Raw genomic sequence first — 22007 nt, 5'->3', positions numbered from 1 at the left:
GGAGGAGACGGAGAGACAGCCTGGTGCGTGGTGCTGCCACCGGAGGCCTGGTGCGTGGAGGAAGCACCGGATGGACCGGACCGTGGAGGCGCACTGGAGGTCTCGAGCACCGAGCCTGCACAACCTGTCCTGGCTGGATACTCCCCGTAGCCCGGCAAGTGCGGCGGAGTGGAACAGACCGCACTGGGATGTGCTGGCGAACCGGGGACACCGTGCGTAGGGCTGGTGCCATATTACCCGGGCCGAGGAGACGCACTGGAGACCAGATACGCTGAGCCGGCTTCATTGCTCCTGGCTCGATGCCCACTCTAGCCCGGCCGATACGAGGAGCTGCGATGTAGCGCACCGGGCTATACCTACATGTTTCAAGCAGACCACCATAGTCACTGTGCCGAAGAATGCGAAGGTAACCTTCAAAAATGACTACTGATCCACAGTTGACGCAATCTCAATCGCACTCCACACTGCCCTTTCCCACCTGGACAAAAGGAACACCCATGTGAGAATGCTGTTCATTGACTACAGCTCAGCATTCCACACCATAGTGCCCACAAAGCTCATCACTAAGCTAAGGACCCTAGAACTAAATACCTACCTCTGCAACTGGATCCTGGACTTCCTGACGGGCCGCCCCCAGGTCGTAAGGGAGGCAACAACACATCTGCCACGCTGATCCTCAACACCTCAGGGGTGCGTGTTCAGTCCCCTCCTGTACTCCGTGTTCACCCACGACTGCGCTGCCAAGCACGACTCCAACACCATCATTAAGTTTGCTGATGACACAACAGTGGTAGGCCTGTTCACAGACAACGATGAGAAAGCCTATAGGGAGGAGGTCAGAGACCTGGCAATATGGTGCCAGGACAACGACATCCCCCTTAATGTGAGCAAGACAAAGGAGATGATTGTGGACTACAGGAAAAGGTGGGCCGAACGGGCCCCCATTAACATCGACACTACACCAACAAACTATCGTGGTCCAAACACACCAAGACAGTTGTGAAGAGGGCAGGACAACACCTTTTCCCCCTCAGGAGACTGAAAAGATTTGACATGGGTCCACAGATCCTAAAAAAGTTCTACAACTGCACCATCGAGAGCATGTTGACCGGTTGCATCATCGCCTGGTATGGCAACAGCTCGGCTTCCGACCGTCAGGCGCTGCAGTTGGTAGTGCGTACGGCCTAATACTTCACTGGGGTCAAGCTTCCTGTCATAAAGGACCTATATACTAGGCGGTGTCAGAGGAATCTATAAGACTGCCGAACAAGTAATCAAATGGCCATCTGGACTATTTAGATTGACCCCCCCAACTTTTTTACGCTTCTGCTACTCGCTGTTTATTATCTATGCAGTCATTTTACTCCTACATACATGTAAATATTATCTCAATTACCTCAACTAACCTGCACCCCCCACATTGACTCGGTACCAGTACCCCCTGTATATAGCCTCATTACTAACCTGTACCCCCCGCACATTGACTCAGTACCGGTACCCCCTGTATATAGACTCGTTATTGTTATTTTATTGTGTTACTTTTTATTTCATTGTTTACTTTAGTTTAAATAGTAAATATTTTCTATTTCTTGAACTGCATGGTTGGCTAAGGACTTGTAAGTAAGCATTTCACGGTAAGATCTACACCTATTGTATTCAGCGAATGTGACAAATACAATTAGATTTGACTAGTTTGGTATTGGTTCGACATTGCAGCCGACAGTGCATGCGACTGCCTTATTATTTATAAATCAGTCAGCCAGTAAACTTTTTCCCGCAATGCAGCATGGATTTGATGCTCTGGAACACGGCCAGTGGTTTAGTAAATGAGAGACACGCTACGCTGAGCACGCTCTATGGGGTGTGGAACATCATCTATAATAATGACATAAAGGCTACGCTGAGCACGCTCTACGGGGTGTGGAACACCATCTATAACAATGACATAAAGGCTACGCTGTGCACGCTCTACGGGGTGTGGAATATCATCTATAATAATGACATAAAGGCTACGCTGTGCACGCTCTACGGGGTGTGGAATATCATCTATAATAATGACATAAAGGCTACGCTGTGCACGCTCTATGTTGTGTGGAACACCATCTATAATAAGTTGGCTGTTCTAAATTCTGTGTTGCTCAAAGCCTTGAGAAATGAACCTATTTTTGACACAATGGCTGGAAAGTCACCCTTTGCCTTGATGACAGCTTTGCATACTCTTGGCATAATCTCAACGCGCTTCATGAGGTAGTCACTTGGAATTCATTTCAATTAACAGGTGTGCCTAGTAAAATGTTAATTTGTGGAAATTCTTTCCTTCTTAATGTGTTTGAGCCAATCAGTTGTGTTGTGACAAGGTATGGGTGGCTCTCATGAAGATTGCCACAGGAAAGGATGACCCAGAGATACATCTGCTGCAGAAGATACGTTCATTAGAGTTAACTGCACCTCAGATTGCAGCCCAAATAAATGCTTCATACAGTTCAAGTAACATACACATCTCAACATCAACTGTTCAGAGACTGGTTGAGTTGCTGCATGCAAAAACACTGTTTACAAAATATTTGTTATTAAAGAACAAAAAGGCTTACACACTGTTTATAAAAAAATTGATTTTCTTTAAAAACAATGACATTTCTAAGTGACCCCAAACATTTGAAAGGTAGTATACATCTACATGATGTATTTTACACCATGTAGGAGCAGTATAGACCTAGTCTGTTCATTATATACATCTACATGATGTATTGTTACTCCATTTAGGAGCAGTATAGACATAGTCTGTTCATTATATACATCTACATGATGTATTGTTACATGTAGGAGCAGTATAGACCTAGTATGTTCATTATATACATCTACATGATGTATTGTTACACCATGTAGGAGAAGTATAGACCGACAGTAGCTGGCTACTTATTTAGATTTAGTATGACTAAATGAAACTGCCTTAAATGTGCTGTAGTAGACATTTTTTATTCGCACTAATCAATCAACACATTCCTGTCTTTGTATGTCTCAATATAATAGTATTATTTAATTAAATCCATTTAAAATAATCTTTATCTGAAAATAAAATATGATCCTCAACTGCGTTTCCCTCCAGTCAGCAGACGGCGATGTGCGTCTTTCAGGCGATGCTGTCAGCGTGACGTATAAACTAGTGGACGGTTCTTCGGAAACAGCTCGTCAACAACCTCGGTAGCTTGATAGCCAACATAGCCGAAAGATTCAAGCTATTTATACGCTTTCGGTGTATATTAGCTACTGTGTTTTAGACACAGTTCTGTCGTATCTACTTGTTAACCTATTTAATATTAACGTTACATTATTTTGTATTAGTCAGCTATAGTAGCTGGCTGGTTAAGTTTGCATTAGCCTAGTCGCTAATGATATCTAGCTAGCTAACATCCCCGAACATGAGCTCCCTAAACATCTCCCCTCCTGTTAAAGAAGAGGGGGTCTGCTGGACGGAGAAAGAAGCTCTGGGGCTGAACATTGTCGTGAAAGAGGAGAAGGAAGAAGAGGATGTCACAGTAAAACAAGAAGTAGAGGGTGAGGCTGTTACTGTGAAAAAAGAAGAGAAAGACGTTACAGTGAAAGAAGAGGAAGAGAAAGAGGAGGATGTAGTTTTTGGAGTGAAGATGGAAGGGGAGATTACTGTCACATTGAAAGATGAAGAGGTGGAGATAGGAGATCTGATTAACACCAGTAAGTACCGCCTTAAATGTGTTATTAACTTTGGATATCTGGAGGTGGCCCGTCAATACCTCTTCAACGGAGGGCTCTAGGATGATGACTGATATGTCTAGAATCAGACGACGTAGAGAACAAGCTACCCCTTGTTTTCTCCGTCCCGTTTCCAAAAAGTGACTTGACATATATATTTGAGAAGGGTCTATCTGCTGGCCGCAGACTGGGGGGCACGGCATGTAGTGATTTTCATGTAGTGATGGTTTACTACACACCGTGCCCTTCAATAGTGCCATGCGAGAGTTGGGTTGGCTACACCAAAGATTATGGATATACTGACAGGATGTCTCTCTGCCCTAAAAAGGGGAGTCGTTGTCCACAAAGCGGCCATGCGGGTTGTCTATCTACCACATACCCTTTCTTTGGATTGGTGGTCACATCTTATTATTGTAATATATTGTTTATATTCTACGAGGGTTGTTGACGTCAACCGCCTGTATTCAATGGAGAGAGATGCTACGTTACTAGCATGAATATGCATAGCGATCTGATGACAACTCCTATAGTGTTTTTATCAGAGTTGTCGGTATGTCACGTGTCCACATAACAACTTAATCATTATGAAACTTCTGTTAGATCAAGTAAACCTCACGTAGCAAATGAGCCATTAATTATGTTGTTGGCCAAATTCGACACTTTCCACATTGGGTTGACAATTTTTTCCACTTGGATACAACCTACTGTACCCTACTGGCATGACCTAGAGAGATACAACCTACTGTAACCTACTGGCAAGACCTAGAGAGATAAAACCTACTGTACCCTACTGGCATGACCTAGAGAGTTACAACCTACTGTAACCTACTAGCATGGCCTAGAGAGTTAAAACCTACTGTAGTCTACTGGCATGACCTAGAGAGATACAACCTACTGTAGCCTACTGGCTTGACCTAGAAAGCTAAAGTTGTAAAATCCTGTATTTTAAAATAATATTTTCCATAATATTGATCATTTGTATCTTCCTATCCACATGTGGGATCCCTCTCCTTTGTTATCCTCTCTACACCATAACAGACAACTACTGTGGGACTCCCAATCACAGCTGGATGTGATACTGCCTGGATTCGAACCAGGGACTGTAGTGACGCCTCTTCCACTAAGATGCAGTGGCTTAGACCGCTGCTTCCGCGTGTGTGTTAACTATTAGAATGCTGTACTAGAATGCTTAAAGGGCAGCAACAATTTTAAATATCTGTTTCGTTTTTTGGGGCAAGGAAGATATTAGCCAATAATGTAATAACGGTGCATCCCTTTATTCTAAAATTGATGAGGATTTAAAAAAAATAATAGTATCAATCTACACACAATACCCCATAATGCCATCACAATACCACATAATGCCATCACAATACCCCATAATGCTGTCACAATACCCTGTAATGCCGTCACAATTCCCCATAATGCCAAAGCAAACACGGGTTTAGATTTTTTGCAAATGTATTAAAACTATTCCCCAGGATAACTAGTCTGAGTAATGTTAGATCCCAGGATAACTAGAGTAATGTAAGTTTCAGATAGTTTAACCCATTACAGTCTAATCCTTGTCTGAGGGGGAGGTCCTTCTAAGCTATATGGAATTGTTTTAAGAAGGTTTAAATAACATGAAGGGCTTCCCCATTTATAGTACTGTAGAAACACCCTCCAATATGAAGGGCTTCCCCAGTATAGTACTGTAGAAACACCAACATAAAGGGCTTCCCCAGTATAGTACTGTAGAAACACCTCCAACATGAAGGGCTTCCCCAGTATAGTACTGTTTTAAGGTTATACCAAGAATAATTAGGCTTTCTGATTTTGAATTGTAAGACTCCTTGAAGTATCAACCAAAAATATTCTAAATGTATGTCAAATTATTAGGCCATACTGCTATAACCCATAGGAACACATTGGATAACATTCACAACATGGAACAACAGTAACCATAGTAACACATTGGATAACATTCACAACATGGAACAACAATAACCATAGTAACACATTGGATAACATTTACAACATGGAACAACAGTAACCATAGTAACATTGTTTCTCCCAAAACATCTAAAGGAAGTTTGTTCTGAAGTGTCTTGTTTCCTCATTTTTTAAAATTTGATTTATTTCACCTTTATTTAACCAGGTAGGCAAGTTGAGAACAAGTTCTCATTTACAATTGCGACCTGGCCAAGATAAAGCAAAGCAGTTCGACAGATACAACGACACAGAGTTACACATGGAGTAAAACAAACATACAGTCAATAATACAGTATAAACAAGTCTGTATACAATGTGAGCAAATGAGGAGAGAAGGGAGGTAAAGGCAAAAAAGGCCATGGTGGCAAAGTAAATACAATATAGCAAGTAAAACACTGGAATGGTAGTTTTGCAATGGAAGAATGTGCAAAGTAGAAATAAAAATAATGGGGTGCAAAGGAGCTAAATAAATAAATAAATTAAATACAGTTGGGAAAGAGGTAGTTGTTTGGGCTAAATTATAGGTGGGCTATGTACAGGTGCAGTAATCTGTAAGATGCTCTGACAGTTGGTGCTTAAAGCTAGTGAGGGAGATAAGTGTTTCCAGTTTCAGAGATTTTGTAGTTCGTTCCAGTCATTGGCAGCAGAGAACTGGAAGGAGAGGCGGCCAAAGAAATAATTGGTTTTGGGGTGACTAGAGAGATATACCTGCTGGAGCGTGTGCTACAGGTGGGAGATGCTATGGTGACCAGCGAGCTGAGATAAGGGGGGACTTTACCTAGCAGGGTCTTGTAGATGACATGGAGCCAGTGGGTTTGGCGACGAGTATGAAGCGAGGGCCAGCCAACGAGAGCGTACTGGTCGCAATGGTGGGTAGTATATGGGGCTTTGGTGACAAAACGGATTGCACTGTGATAGACTGCATCCAATTTGTTGAGTAGGGTATTGGAGGCTATTTTGTAAATGACATCGCCAAAGTCGAGGATTGGTAGGATGGTCAGTTTTACAAGGGTATGTTTGGCAGCATGAGTGAAGGATGCTTTGTTGCGAAATAGGAAGCCAATTCTAGATTTAATTTTGGATTGGAGATGTTTGATATTGGTCTGTAAGGAGAGTTTACAGTCTAACCAGACACCTAAGTATTTGTAGTTGTCCACGTATTCTAAGTCAGAGCCGTCCAGAGTAGTGATGTTGGACAGGCGGGTAGGTGCAGGTAGCGATCGGTTGAAGAGCATGCATTTAGTTTTACTTGTATTTAAGAGCAATTGGAGGCCACGGAAGGAGAGTTGTATGGCATTGAAGCTTGCCTGGAGGGTTGTTAACACAGTGTCCAAAGAAGGGCCGGAAGTATACAGAATGGTGTCGTCTGCGTAGAGGTGGATCAGAGACTCACCAGCAGCAAGAGCGACCTCATTGATGTATATAGAGAAGAGAGTTGGTCCAAGAATTGAACCCTGTGGCACCCCCATAGAGACTGCCAGAGGTCCGGACAGCAGACCCTCCGATTTGACACATTCTGTGAAATCTATCAGAGAAGTAGTTGGTGAACCAGGCGAGGCAATCATTTGAGAAACCAAGGCTGTCAAGTCTGCCGATGAGGATGTGGTGATTGACAGAGTCGAAAGCCTTGGCCAGATCAATGAATACGGCTGCACAGTAATGTTTCTTATCGATGGCGGTTAAGATATCGTTTAGGACCTTGAGCGTGGCTGAGGTGCACCCATGACCAGCTCTGAAACCAGATTGCATAGCAGAGAAGGTATGGTGAGATTCGAAATGATCGGTAATCTGTTTGTTGACTTGGCTTTCGAAGACCTTAGGAAGGCATGGTAGGATAGATATAGGTCTATAGCAGTTTGGGTCAAGAGTGTCCCCCCCTTTGAAGAGGGGGATGACCACAGCTGCTTTCCAATCTTTGGGAATCTCAGACGACACGAAAGAGAGGTTGAACAGGCTAGTAATAGGGGTGGCAACAATTTCGGCAGATAATTTTAGAAAGAAAGGGTCCAGATTGTCTAGCCCGGCTTATTTGTAGGGGTCCAGATTTTTCAGCTCTTTCAGAACATCAGCTGAATGGATTTGGGAGAAGGAGAAATGGGGAAGGCTTGGGCGAGTTGCTGTTGGGGGTGCAGTGCTGTTGACCGGGGTAGGAGTAGCCAGGTGGAAAGCATGGCCAGTCGTAGAAAAATGCTTATTGAAATTCTCAATTATGGTGGATTTATCAGTGGTGACAGTGTTTCCTATCTTCAGTGCAGTGGGCAGCTGGGAGGAGGTGTTCTTATTCTCCATGGACTTTACAGTGTCCCAGAACTTTTTTGAGTTAGTGTTGCAGGAAGCAAATTTCTGCTTGAAAAAGCTAGCCTTGGCTTTTCTAACTGCCTGTGTATAACGGTTTCTAGCTTCCCTGAACAGCTGCATATCACGGGTGCTGTTCGATGCTAATGCAGAACGCCATAGGATGTTTTTGTGTTGGTTAAGGGCAGTCAGGTCTGGGGAGAACCATGGGCTATATCTGTTCCTGGTTCTAAATTTCTTGAATGGGGCATGTTTATTTAAGATGGTTAGGAAGGCATTTTTAAAAAATATCCAGGCATCCTCTACTGACTGGATGAGATCAATATCCTTCCAGGATACCCCGGCCAGGTCGATTAGAAAGGCCTGCTCGCTGAAGTGTTTCAGGGAGCGTTTTACAGTGATGAGTGGAGGTCGTTTGACCGCTGACCCATTACGGATGCAGGCAATGAGGCAGTGATCGCTGAGATCTTGGTTGAAGACAGCAGAGGTGTATTTAGAGGGGAAGTTGGTTAGGATGATATCTATGAGGGTGCCCGTGTTTAAGGCTTTGGGGAGGTACCTGGTAGGTTCATTGATAATTTGTGTGAGATTGAGGGCATCAAGTTTAGATTGTAGGATGGCTGGGGTGTTAAAAGCATGTTCCAGTTTAGGTCGCCTAGCAGCACGAGCTCTGAAGATAGATGGGGGGCAATCAGTTCACATATGGTGTCCAAAGCACAGCTGGGGGCAGAGGGTGGTCTATAGCAGGCGGCAACGGTGAGAGACTTGTTTTTAGAGAGGTGGATTTTTAAAAGTAGAAGTTCAAATTGTTTGGGTACAGACCTGGATAGTAGGACAGAACTCTGCAGGCTATCTTTGCAGTAGATTGCAACACCGCCCCCTTTGGCAGTTCTATCTTGTCTGAAAATGTTGTAGTTTGGAATTAAAATTTCAGAATTTTTGGTGGTCTTCCTAAGCCAGGATTCAGACACAGCTAGAACATCCGGGTTGGCAGAGTGTGCTAAAGCAGTGAATAGAACAAACTTAGGGAGGAGGCTTCTAATGTTAACATGCATGAAACCAAGGCTATTACGGTTACAGAAGTCATCAAAAGAGAGCGCCTGGGGAATAGGAGTGGAGCTAGGCACTGCAGGGCCTGGATTCACCTCTACATCGCCAGAGGAACATAGGAGGAGAAGAATAAGGGTGCGGCTAAAAGCAATAAGAATTGGTCGTCTAGAACGTCTGGAACAGAGAGTAAAAGGAGGTTTCTGGGGGCGATAAAATAGCATCAAGGTATAATGTACAGACAAAGGTATGGTAGGATGTGAATACAGTGGAGGTAAACCTAGGTATTGAGTGATGAAGAGAGAGATATTGTCTCTAGAAACATCATTGAAACCAGGAGATGTCATAGCATGTGTGGGTGGTGGAACTAATAAATTGGATAAGGTATAGTGAGCAGGACTAGAGGCTCTACAGTGAAATAAGCCAATAAACACTAGCCAGAACAGCAATGGACAAGACATATTGACATTAAGGAGAGGCATCCTTAGTCGAGTGATCAAAAGGGTCCAGTGTGTTGTTAGCCACCTCTTGCGTACCGTCAGTAGATTAGTGAGGTTCCGTGTGGTAGAGGGGATTAATCCAAATCACACAAAAAAAAAATAAACAACAAATAAATAAAATAAACATTAGATATAGTTATAGAGGCCCAAGAAGAAACATAATAATAATAATAATACAAATAAATAAATTGTCCGATTGTCTATTCTGAGAGCAGCCGGTAAGACAGCTAACGGTTAGCAGGCCGCAGATGGGCGTCCAGGTAACGTCGCGACGGAGGAGCCAGCCGGATCTCCTTCGGGTAGATAACGTCGGCAGTCCAGTTGTGAAGGCCCGGTGGGGCTCCGCGTAGGCAGTAAAACGGGTCCGGATAGGTGACTGCAGCCCAGGAGTGATTGATGGAACTCAGGAGTGATTGACGGAGCTGGCTAGCTCCGGGGTAATTGATGTTTGCTCCGGAATCGACGAAAGCAGATAGTCACACGGATAGCAGCTAGCTAGCTGTGAGATCCGGGTATGAATGTCCAGAGAGCAGTTGAAATCCAGGGACATGGAGAGAAAAATTGGTCCGGTATGTTCCGTTCCGAGCCGCGTTGCGCCGTACAAAACTGGCGATAGATTTTCGAGCTAAAGGATAGCTGATGACCACAAACCGTGGTTAGCTGAATACTAACGATTAGCCAGTAAAGAAGCTAACTAGCTTCTGAACTAGCTTCTGGGCTAGCTTCTGGATAGCTCCTGGCTAGCCTCTGGCTAGTTTCTGGCTAGCTTCTTGGAGTTTCTGGCTAGCTTCTTGGAGTTTCTGGCTCGCTTCTTGGAGGATTGCAGATTTGAGGTAAATAATACTTATTTATAAATATAAATTGGTGAGGCGGGTTGCAGGAGAGTGTTTTGAAGATGAGTTGATGGAAAATAAAAATAAAATGTATGACACCTGCATTGTTTGCTGTTTGGGGTTTTAGGCTGGGTTTCTGTACAGCACTTTGAGATATCAGCTGATGTACGAAGGGCTATATAAATAAATTTGATTTGATTTGATGTGAAAAAAGTTGTAAATATATATATATACAGGACACGACAAGACGAGGACAAAAGACGTCTGAACTGCTATGCCATCTCGGACAACTCATTAGCAGGGAGGAGTTTCTATACAACATCCATAACTAGTGGTTTCCTCATTACCAGATATACTACATCCATAACTAGTGGTTTCCTGATTACCAGATATACTCCATCCATAACTAGTGGTTTCCTCATTACCAGATATACTCCATCCATAACTAGTGGTTTCCTCATTACCAGATATACCACATCCATAACTAGTGGTTTCCTCATTACCAGATATACTACATCATAACTAGTCGTTTCCTCATTACCAGATATACTTCATCCATAACTAGTCGTTTCCCCGTTACCAGATATACTACATCCATAACTAGTGGTTTCCTCATTACCAGATATACTGCATCCATAGCTAGCGGTTTCCTCATTACCAGATATACTACATCCATAACTAGCGGTTTCCTCATTACCAGATATACTACATCCATAACTAGCGGTTTCCTCATTACCAGATATACTACATCCATAACTAGCGGTTTCCTCATTAGCAGGGAGTTTCTACAACCAGATATACAACATCCATAAGTAGTGGTTTCCTCATTAGCAGGGAGGAGTTTCTCAGCTAAAATATACTACATCCATAACTAGCGGTTTCCTCATTACCAGATATACTACATTAACCTCATTACCAGATATACTACATCCATAACTAGCGGTTTCCTCATTAGCAGGGAGTTTCTACAACCAGATATACAACATCCATAAGTAGTGGTTTCCTCATTACCAGATATACTACATCCATAACTAGTGGTTTCCTCATTACCAGATATACTACATCCATAACTAGTGGTTTCCTCATTACCAGATATACTACATCCATAACTAGTGGTTTCCTCATTACCAGAAAAACTACATCCATAACTAGTGGTTTCCTCATTACCAGATATACTACATCCATAACTAGAGGTTTCCTCATTACCAGATATACTACATCCATAACTAGTGGTTTCGTCATTCGCAGGGAGGAGTTTCTGCAACCAAATTGCGTGTGCTTCACCCTCATGCCGCAATTTTGGCAAACACAGAAAGGGGCCTGTATTGGCGACCAGAAGTCGTCTGGCACATTGCTTAGGGTTTCAACAACTTTAATAACTTTATTTTTAGCCTTCTATCATAGATGTTACTACTAATGTGAAAACAAGACTAAATATGACTATTGTTGCTCGTTTTAAGACAATTGTCAAATCATTTTAACCTTCATTATACATCAATTGTTGTACAACGTCGTGGCTACGCTGTTGGCATCACCTTTTACAGTGGATTTCCACTGTTGTGGGCCTTTAACCATCTGTCTGACTTTTTGTTCACACAGGAGAGAGACGGGACTACCGTGGGTCATCTGGGAAGCCTCAACAACCTCATGATGCTGACGAGGCAGAGAAGAGTCTCTACAGATCAGAACACGTCAAGAAACACCAGCGGAGATCCACAGGGAAGGGAACTCACTGCTGCTCTGACTGTGGGAAGAGATTCACCTCATCAGGCATTAAAATTCATCAGAGAATACACACAGGAGAGAAACCTTACGGCTGTGATCAATGTGGGAAGAGTTTTGTTCAATACAGCCATCTGAAGATACACCAGAGAACACACACAGGAGAGAAATCTTATAGCTGTACTCAATGTGGTAAGAGTTTTAGTCATTCAACCAGCCTGATACCACACCAGAGAACACACACAGGAGATAATCCTTATAGCTGTGATGAATGTGGGAAGATTTTTACTACATCTAGAAATCTGACTCTACACCAGAGCATACACACAAAAGAGAAATCTTTTAGCTGTACTCAATGTGGGAAGAGTTTTCTTCAATATAGCCATCTGAAAATACACCAGAGAACACACACAGGAGAGAAACCTTTTAGCTGTACTGAATGTGGGAAGAGTTTTAGTCATTCAACCAGCCTGATATCACACCAGAGAACACACACAGGAGAAAAACCTTATAGCTGTGATCAATGTGGGAAGAGATTTACTCAGCTAAGCATCCTGATATCACACCAGAGAACACACACAGGCGAGAGACCTTATAGCTGTTCTCAATGTGGGAAGAGTTTTACTCAGCTAAGCAACCTGATTTCACACCAGAGAACACACACAGGAGAGAAACCTTTTAGCTGTGATGAATGTGGGAAGATTTTTACTACATATAGAAATCTGACTCGACACCAGAGAATACACACAGGAGAGAAACCTTTTAGCTGTACTCACTGTGGGAAGAGTTTTACTCAGCAAAGCAACCTGATATCACACCAGAGAACACACACAGGAGAGAAACCCTATAGCTGTGATCAATGTGGGAAGAGTTTTACTCAGCTAAGCAACCTGATATCACACCAGAGAACACACACAGGAGAGAAACCCTATAGCTGTGGTCAATGTGGGAAGAGTTTTGCTACATCTGGGCAGCTGACTATACACCAGAGAACACACACAGGAGAGACATCCTGTAGCTGAAATCCATGTGGGAAGAGTTTTACTCAGGCCAACAGCCTGGTACAACACCAGAGAACACACACAGGAGAAACCTCTTAGCTTTGACCAGAGATAATCTGATAAAAGATTTCAGATCAAATATCAGAAAGTACATACAGGAAGGAGTTGTTTCATGATATCAATGAATTACTGTCAATGTTTTAACATTGTACTAGGAGTATTTTAATCATGTCACAATGTAGAAGCCTAAATGTTTGCCCCCTCATCAATTGATATCAACATTCGGGGGAAAAATCCATGCTCTGAATTGAAAGTTGTGTTGAGTTGTGTTACACTTACCACGTTGGTGACACACTGCAGTTTATAAGGAGCTTGTTTAAAAAATACAAATAACATGATTATTGTGGCAGATGTTTGTGTATATAGCACATGTTATGTTTAGGTTTTCAATTTATCCCAAACTGTTTCTGCGTATTGGTTATTGATTTGGACACGTTAACACTGTTTTGACATCGGGCTATCCCACCGAGCAAAATGTAATTGAAAAGACGTTCAAAAGAAGACTATGCCCGACATCCAATATACGTTCGGTTGAAAATATCTATTTTGGGGTCATTTTTTTCAATGACATGAAAATAACTTAATTTCAACTAACTTGCAGGTATCCTAGTGGTTAGAGCGTTGGGCCGTCATTGTAAGCCAGAATTTGTTCTTAACTGACTTGTTTACAATGACGGCCTACCAGGGAGCAGTGGGTTAACTGCCTTGTTTAGGTGCAGAATGACAGATTTCTACCTTGTCAGCTCGGGATCCAGTCCAGCAACCTTTCGGTTCCTGTTAAATGAAGGTTAAAATAAATAAATAAATACACATGGACACAGTATAATAAATTGGTCTATAATCAATTTTATTAACCATCTTTCATCACTCCAGTATTTCTTGACAACATTCAATTGCTAATTGTCTTTATTCCACTACTGAAGACGCATGTCTCAAATCACCTCATATTTCAAACATTCAGCCTGACAAAAGATACATGTTTTATTATTCAATGCCTGACAATTAAGTGAATTATTGCCAATACATATTAACAAAGGGGTGTACATTTGATCACAATTTATTGTGACTGCACGTTTTTCTGTATTGGAGATGGGTTTTGTTTGGACTCGTTCCAAGTGGACTAGAAGCTAGTGAGTTTTAGGAAGATGAGAGTTCTAGAAGCTAGTGAGTTTTAGGAAGATGAGAGTTCTAGAAGCTAGTGAGTTTTAGAAGCTAGTCAGTTTTAGGAAGATGAGAGTTCTAGAAGCTAGTGAGTTTTTAGGAAGATGAGAGTTCTAGAAGCTAGTGAGTTTTAGGATTCTATAGAAAGAAAAATGAGAAAATGGTATATTATTATTTAGAAATGTGTTTTTAATTGTTGACAGCCAGTAGACGCCATGTTTATATTGGTGAAGGTGAAGCATTGTAGTTGATTATAATGTGAAATGGAAGTTTTTTTCTGTTGGTGGTAAGCAAACTTGTCCAACAAAAATATAGGATATATTTGTTGTCTTAAGGCTTTGTTACAGGCTTTGGTTTTTCCATTTATGTTTTGAGGTTGGACTTTAGCACGTAGGACGAACTGATTGGTGCCACCTCGTTAGTCAGTATGTGTTTCACCTGTGCTGGCTTGTCCATCTCGTTAGTGGGAAGGTGTTTCACCTGAGCTGGTCCAGGTTCTATTTAAGATTGTCTGGCCCAGTGCTCCAGTTGTCTTGATAGATGTGGAGAGGCAACACCTTTAGTTGCGCTACCGTTTTGGCTTGCTGTTTATTCCTGTTTATAAGTTTGAGGTGGTGGGACGGGTGCGCCATCGTCCGTGAGGAGATGGCGCAAAGTACATCTGGACCGTCGGTTCCGGGGATTGGACTGGTCAACACGGTGCGCTTTTCTTGGCGGGGAAAAGAGATGGAGCCTTGGGGGAGAGAAACCTTCGGTAGGAACATCCTAATGGGGCACCTAAAATTGAAGGTTAAAGATGTTCTATGCCTTCAGGGGAACCCAATGGAGAAGGGGTTTGATGTAACCCTATATTTGGAAGAAAAACACAATGAGATTATGAAGACGGTGACGGAAGGGAAAGAAGAAGGTCCCCTGTGTCATTACACGGTGACCAGCCTGGCAAGAAACAACTTCAGGGTGGTCACCGTAACCATGTACAATCCGCACGTGAAGGACGAAGAAGTGAGGGCCTTTCTGGGGAGGTACATGGACAATGTCTCCTCAGCGAGGTACCTCAGGGACTCCCTGGGTTTCTGGAATGGGAAGAGAGGCTTCCAGGCGTTACTCAGGGAGTCCCCGAAGAGTGTGGATGGCTACCTCCATCCTCCGGCAATGTTCTCCCTGGGGGCTGACAGGGGAACCCTATACTATGCACGTCAGCCCCCGTTCTGCAGGCGTTGTATGGCCTATGCAGTAACAAGAAATGTCGGTTTTGTGGGTCGGAAGAGCACGAGGCCAGGGAGTGTGACGAGCACACCTGTGGCGTGATTACCCGGCTCGTCACAGGTCATACGCGTCTGCAGCTGGGGGGGGAGCGGGGGATGGGGGAGGAAAGAGAGGACGCATGCGGATTGTACGGATGGCACAGGGGAAAGGACGAAGAAGGGAAGAACGAAGAGGCGAAAAGAAAGAGGAGAGAAGATGGACCGAAGGAAAAAGAAGGAGAGAAGAAAAAGAAGGCGGAAGAACGGGAAGGAGCAGAGAAGAGGGAGAAGGGGACAGTGGTGCGAGAAGGAGTGGAAGAAGAAACGGTGACAGTGACTGGGACGGAGGGAGGTGTGGAGGTGGGAGGGGAGATGGGGGAAGGAGTGGGGGACAGCCTGCCAAGCTTCCTCGAGGACGAGACAAGGGAATTGGTGGGGGGTTAGCGGGGATGGGACGTTGTATCTCCCCGCTACCTCCTACACCAAAGAAGAAGGGGAAGAAGAGGGGAAGTTTGGCAGGTAGTGAGAGGGAGGGGGTGTGGAGGGGGAGGGGGTGGAGGGGGAGGGGGGCTAAGAGAGTGGCGGGGGAGGGGAGGGTAATTTGTCCTCCCTGTTTGCCTCAGCCCCTTGCATTTTAGTGGATGACTCCAGTGAGGGGTCGGTGGGCTGTTTGCTAGAGGGATCCCAACTCCTGTTTGGGGAGATGGGGTCCCCTACATGCAGCCCCGAGGCAAACAGGGAGGGGGATGGTGGGTGGGAGGGAGGACCCAACACACTGCCTGGGTCATGGGTTGGGATGGAGGACGGGGGGGCATCAGGAGAGGAGAGGACGTCCCCGCCGGTGGAGATGGACCAGGGGAGCATCGGGTGAGTCTCCTGTTTTTTTTTGGTTTTTGGGGGTTTCATTTGTTGTTAATAATTAAATGAATAGTTCTGTTTCTTTTTTTAGTCTAAATGTTAGGGGGTTAAGGAATAATGTTAAAAGGAGGGCGGTTTTTTGTTATTTAGAGGGTGTGGGGTTTGATTTCTGTTTTTTACAGGAGGTTCACCTGAGGGATGGTGGGGATGTGTGTAGATTTAAGAGGGAGTGGGATAAGGGGGAATCTTTTTGGGGCATAGGTGGGGTGCACTCAACAGGAGTAGGGATTTTGTGTGGGCATAGAGAGGTTAAAATAGAGAACACTTTTGTAATAATGCAGGGTAGAGTTTTGGGGATAGATGTTAAGTTTAGAGAAGCTAGATATAGGTTAATTGGGGTGTATGGGCCACAGGTGGCGGCAGACAGGAGGGGGATGGTGGACTGTCTGGCGCCCCTGTGTGTTACAAACAGGCACTTGGTGATAGGAGGAGACTTTAATATAGATTTAGGGGTAGGCGGTGATAGCAGTGCAGGTGCCATCTCTGGGCTAATGGCTTGCCATGGTCTGGTTGATGGTGGCCTGCACACTACTCCGGCAATGGTCGGTCCTACATGGCGCAACTCCAGGGGGGTTGCGCAGAGGCTCGACTACATTTTTGTATCCAGGTCTTTGGGTCAGTTGTCTGGGCGGCTGGTGCCTGTTTTCTTCACGGATCACGACGGGGTGTTCCTGCAGGTGGGGTCACCAGTCTGCCTCTTCGGTAGGGGGTACTGGAAGTTAGATCGGGATATACTGGAGGAGCAGGCTTTCGTTGACGCATTTTTTTGTTTCTTTCGGAGGCTTGACGGCCTCCGGTCCATGTGCGAGGGGGTGTTAGAGTGGTGGGATTTAGTTAAGGTGAGGATTAGGGCTTTTATAATAGGATATTGTAGAAGGAAAAAAAGGGAGGAAAGGAGGGAGGTGGATCGTATCCAAAGGTTAATTGAACTCGAGTACGAGGCAGGCAACCTCGGCGGGTCGATTGACTGGGAGAGATTCGCAGCCCTAAAGGCGCAGCTCAGGGAGCTGCAGGAGCAGAAGGCTCGAGCTTTCCTGGAGCGTGCGCATAGTGGCTTTCTAGAACATAATGAGACTTGTTCCGCTATGTTCTTTAAGTCGGTTAGGGCCAGGCAGAGTAGGAAGGTAATGCATGGAGTTAGGGAAGAAAATGGTAGTATAGTAAGTAAACCAGAGGAAATGGTCAGGGTGACAACTGATCATTTCCAAGGTTTATTTAAGGAAAGGGAAATAGATGTAGAGCAGGGAAACGTGTTTTTAGAACACTTGTCCCGGCGGTTGCCAGAGGACATTAGAGACGTGATGGAGGCCCAGATCTCACTAGAAGAGGTTGAGAGCGCTCTTAGGAGGATGGGAAAAGGGAAGGTGCCTGGGATGGATGGGCTGCCGGCTGAGTTTTACCTCAAGTTTTGGGGTATACTTGGACCAGTGGTTCTCGAAGTCTTGAAGGCCATCCTTGAGACGGGGGTCCCGGGGGGATCAATGGCTGTTGGTGTGCTGTCACTTCTTTATAAGAAGGGGGAAGCAACTGACCTTGACAACTGGCGGCCATTGACCATGCTGTGCGTAGATTACAAGATTCTTGCAAAGGTTTTAGCAGACCGGTTGCGCACAGCCCTTCCCTACGTCGTCCACGAGGATCAGACGTGCGGGGTAGAGGGCCGCTCTATAAGATGGAACCTACAGTTGATCAGGTATTCCATCGCTTGGGTTGAAGATAGAGGGCTGCCTTTAATGGTAGCAGCGCTAGATCAGGCGAAAGCTTTTGATCGCGTGAATAGATCTTTTCTATTCAGGGTGTTAGGTAGATTAGGATTTGGGGAGAAGTTTATAGGATGGATCCGTACTTTATATGTCGGAGCGGGGTGTCGAGTTAGTGTAAATAGTCACTTAGGTGACGTTTTTGACCTCTCGTCTGGGGTCAGGCAGGGATGCCCACTCTCGGCTCTCCTCTTCCTACTGTACATGGAGCCTCTGGGGGCTGCCATTAGGGCAGACACAGGGGTGGAAGGCTTGTTGATCCCTGGAAGTGGTGGGCTGCGTGTTAAGATGACGCAGTACGCCGACGACACTTCCTTGCTGTTGTGCAAGGACTCGTGCCTGACAAGGTCCCTTGCCATCTTTGGGGATTTCACCCGAGCGTCGGGAGCAGTTCTGAACCATGCAAAGTCTTCCGTCAAGTTTTTCGGAAGATGGCGCGGTAGAACGGATGTGCCTGGGGGGTTATCTCTCTGTGTAGGGGCCCAAAAGATTCTCGGGGTTCATTTGGAGACCTCCGGCTCAGCGACGCTAAACTGGAACATGCGTATCGCAGTGGTACAGAGGAAGCTAGCAATGTGGAAGGCTAGGTATTTCTTTTATGGGCAAAGTCCTGGTCCTAAAGGTGGATGTGTTGCCGTCTCTTTTGTATTTGGCATACATCTACCCATTGCCGGCTTGTCTGAGGAGGCCTCTAGTGAGGCTTGTGTTTCAGTTTATGTGGAGTGGCAGGTGCGAGTGGGTCGCCAGGGCACGCATGATCTGTCCCATCGGGTAGGGGGGTACCACATTTCCCCCTCAAGCTGGACTCAATTTTTGTTTCTTTCTTGTTAGCGGAGCTTGCTCAGCCAGTGATACACCCGTCCGGTTACCTCCTGCGGGTGTTCTTCTCGTACCAGGCGAGAAGCGTAATGGTGTGGTCTAACGCGGGTCCTCGGGCGGAACAGCTGCCGTGGCACTTTGGCCATGCGGCCAAGTGGCTGCGTGCGCACCCCGAGGTTGAAGTTGCCCGAGTAGGTTTAGACCACAGGCACCTGTACGAGGAGGTCAGGCAGGCAGGGAGTCCTGCGCCTGTAGCGGGCATCTCGTCAGTGGTCTGGGAGGGAGTGGAGGCGCGGGGCCTGGACAACAGGCTCAAGGACCTGAATTGGTTGAGCCTTCATAAGCGCTTGCCGGTACGTTCCATCTTGTACCGGTATAGTTTGGTGCAATCCCCCACCTGTCCAAGATCCTCTTGTGGCAGGGAGGAGACTGTGCGCCATGTCTTTTGGGACTGTGCCTTTGCCGGAGTAGTATGGGCTAGGGCACGGGTGATGCTAGGTATGGTTAGGAGTGATTTTGTTTTGACATGGGCTAGGCTAGAGAGAGGCGTAGGGAGAGCAAAGGGAATGGATAGGGACAGGTTTCTGCTCTGGCTTCTCATGAGTCTCTTTAAAAAGGGACTGTGGGAAGCCAGGCAGAATTTAGTCAAGACAGGGAGAGATTGGGGGGTGGAAGGGATAGTGAGAAGGGTGGAAGGTGATTTGAGGGGGAAGATGAAGAGGGAGGAGAGGAAGTGGGGGAAGCATGCGGCACGGGAGAGGTGGAAAGGGGGTTTAGGGCTGGGAGTGTTAGAGTGAGTTTGGTAAGGGGATAGATTAGGGAAGGGGAGATAGGGAAAGGGTTAGGTATTGGTTTGGTATGACGGGGAGGGACGATGCTCCCCTGAGGTTTGTTTTTGTTTGGTGATTTGGTTTTGTAAATATAAATTAAGAATGAATGAGAGATATGATTTTGTAAAGTGTGAATGGTATTGATTGTAAATAAATTATTTTAACCACCTTTTTGGCTTGCTTCCTGTCTTTAAGTTTGGTGTGGGTTTATCTTTTCCTGTTTCCATTGGGTTGCATCCATGTCTGAAATGTGCTGTATAAATAAAGCTTGATTTGAACCCAATGACAGACCAATCAACAGACTCTTGGCCCATCTTAGTATGAAAAACAGTTTCAATCTCACTTTTCAAGCCTGTTGAAGGAGTGGTAAACACCACCCCCCGCTCTACCAGGGGCTTGAGGTGATCTCCCACAGCTCTGCTTATGTCATGTTCTGTGGCCTTGCCGTTCCATTTATTGACTGCCCCTGCAACACAGAAACACATTTAGTCATATTAAACACTCAAGTAATGGATATGGAGCATCTACGGCCTCAGTTACACCTGGCACCTAAATGTGACTTCTGTCATCTGATCACTCCAAGCTGCATTAGTTTCAGATCTACCAGGATGGGCCTTTGACATAGTCTGGATGCAGTCAGGCCACTGAATATGCATCAGCAATGTAAAGAGTAGTGGGGAAAAGTACATTTTACACAAATGACCTTCACAATAGCAAAGAACAAATGTGTGCCTGAGAGGAAATGTACTTTCATACAGCCAAAAGGGGTGGGAAATTATACCAATATCAGTGGACAATTTGCACTAATGTAAATAAACATAGATGGAACATATTACCTTTTGATGACGTGATGAACTGCTAAGGGGACATAAATATTTACCATCTAAACCATGTGTGACCTCTCACCTCTCTGACTGTAGAAGTGTTCTTCGTAACCAGTCCCTCAACAGCTCTCTGACTGAGCTCCACCCTCACTGGGTCTTCAGAGGACAGGAAGGCTGAGGAGGGATGGAAGGATGAATAGATCAGTCAGTCAAAGTGTAGAGCAGCTGTCTATGCTGTCTGACAAAATCACTATTTTAGTAGTTCATTAAAGTAAATAAGGCTTTATGACTGCTGAATACCAACTATCAATCACTTAGATCATGTATTTTCAGGTAGCGATACATCCTTGGGACGTCCCTAGCCCATTGAAGTTGACATTTAAAATGGTTAAGGTCGGGTTTAAGGTTGAGATATCCCAGATAGCATTGACCATTGTGCATTGTTCTGTCTCTTTTACATAGCAGGTGTAAAAGAAACACAGACAAGACAAATAGGCACGCAGTGGATTATGGTCATTGTAGTTAATTACGTTTTATGCCTAAACTATGTGGAATATTGCTCTTTTGGAAACTACAACTCCCTACTACATCACACAGTTCAGGCTGGGTCTGATTTATCTCTAGTTTAACATCATCTTCCTACTACATGAATGACTGACTGCCCGGTTCAACGTCAGTTCACCGTCTCACCTCATACTGTATTGGAGCAGCAGCAGCTGACTTGATCGTTGATGCTAATCAGCATGTTTTGAATCTGAGAGTAAATAGAGCCGAATACAACTCTAAAAATTAAGGGTTCAACTGGAGTTGTTGTCAGATCCCCTAAGAACCGTAGGGTTCTTGGTCAATGAAAAACAGCCCAAAAAGGTTATTCAAAGAGCTTGTTGAAGGTGGGTTCATCGAGGAACCTCCGTTGTTGCTGGACTTCCCCCGGGAACTTCGCAATTACAACTGAAAACGATGGTGACAAGTTTGGATGCAACAACAAGTTAGAAAGGTTAAGTTGGGTTGATGTTTGGCTCTGAATATGTCTCGAAATAATTTCTATATAATAATATAACATACTAATAATGAATAACGAAGATAATTCTGGTTTTCTGTGAATATCTCCATAACGTTACTTTAGTTAATTACCGTAAATATTAGAAAGTCGGGTTTGACTGTCGGCGTTGTATGAGCTACAGTACAGTACCGTTACCTAGCTAGATAACGTTATGTCCTATTGAGGCACAACTTGGTTTGGATTATTTCCCTCAACTATATTCTTTCCCATATATTGTATAACAGTTA

The 22007-nt window shown here is 44.7% G+C and overlaps 1 protein-coding gene across 1 annotated transcript; it reads left to right on the top strand.

Annotated features, from left to right (window-relative positions):
- Positions 1 to 3176: 3176 nt before the first annotated feature.
- LOC115103944 (zinc finger protein OZF-like) lies at positions 3177 to 13977 on the top strand. The gene is made up of 2 exons (XM_065006327.1): positions 3177 to 3711; positions 11978 to 13977. Exons 1-2 carry the CDS (start codon positions 3420 to 3422, stop codon positions 13120 to 13122), a joined length of 1437 nt encoding a protein of 478 aa, XP_064862399.1. The 5' UTR covers positions 3177 to 3419; the 3' UTR covers positions 13123 to 13977.
- The last annotated feature ends 8030 nt before the right edge of the window (positions 13978 to 22007 follow it).

The sequence above is a fragment of the Oncorhynchus nerka genome, linkage group LG21 (assembly GCF_034236695.1).
Source record: "Oncorhynchus nerka isolate Pitt River linkage group LG21, Oner_Uvic_2.0, whole genome shotgun sequence".
Lineage (NCBI taxonomy): Eukaryota > Metazoa > Chordata > Actinopteri > Salmoniformes > Salmonidae > Oncorhynchus > Oncorhynchus nerka.
Note: the sequence above shows the minus strand (reverse complement) of the source record. Positions and strands in the feature narration are given on the sequence as shown.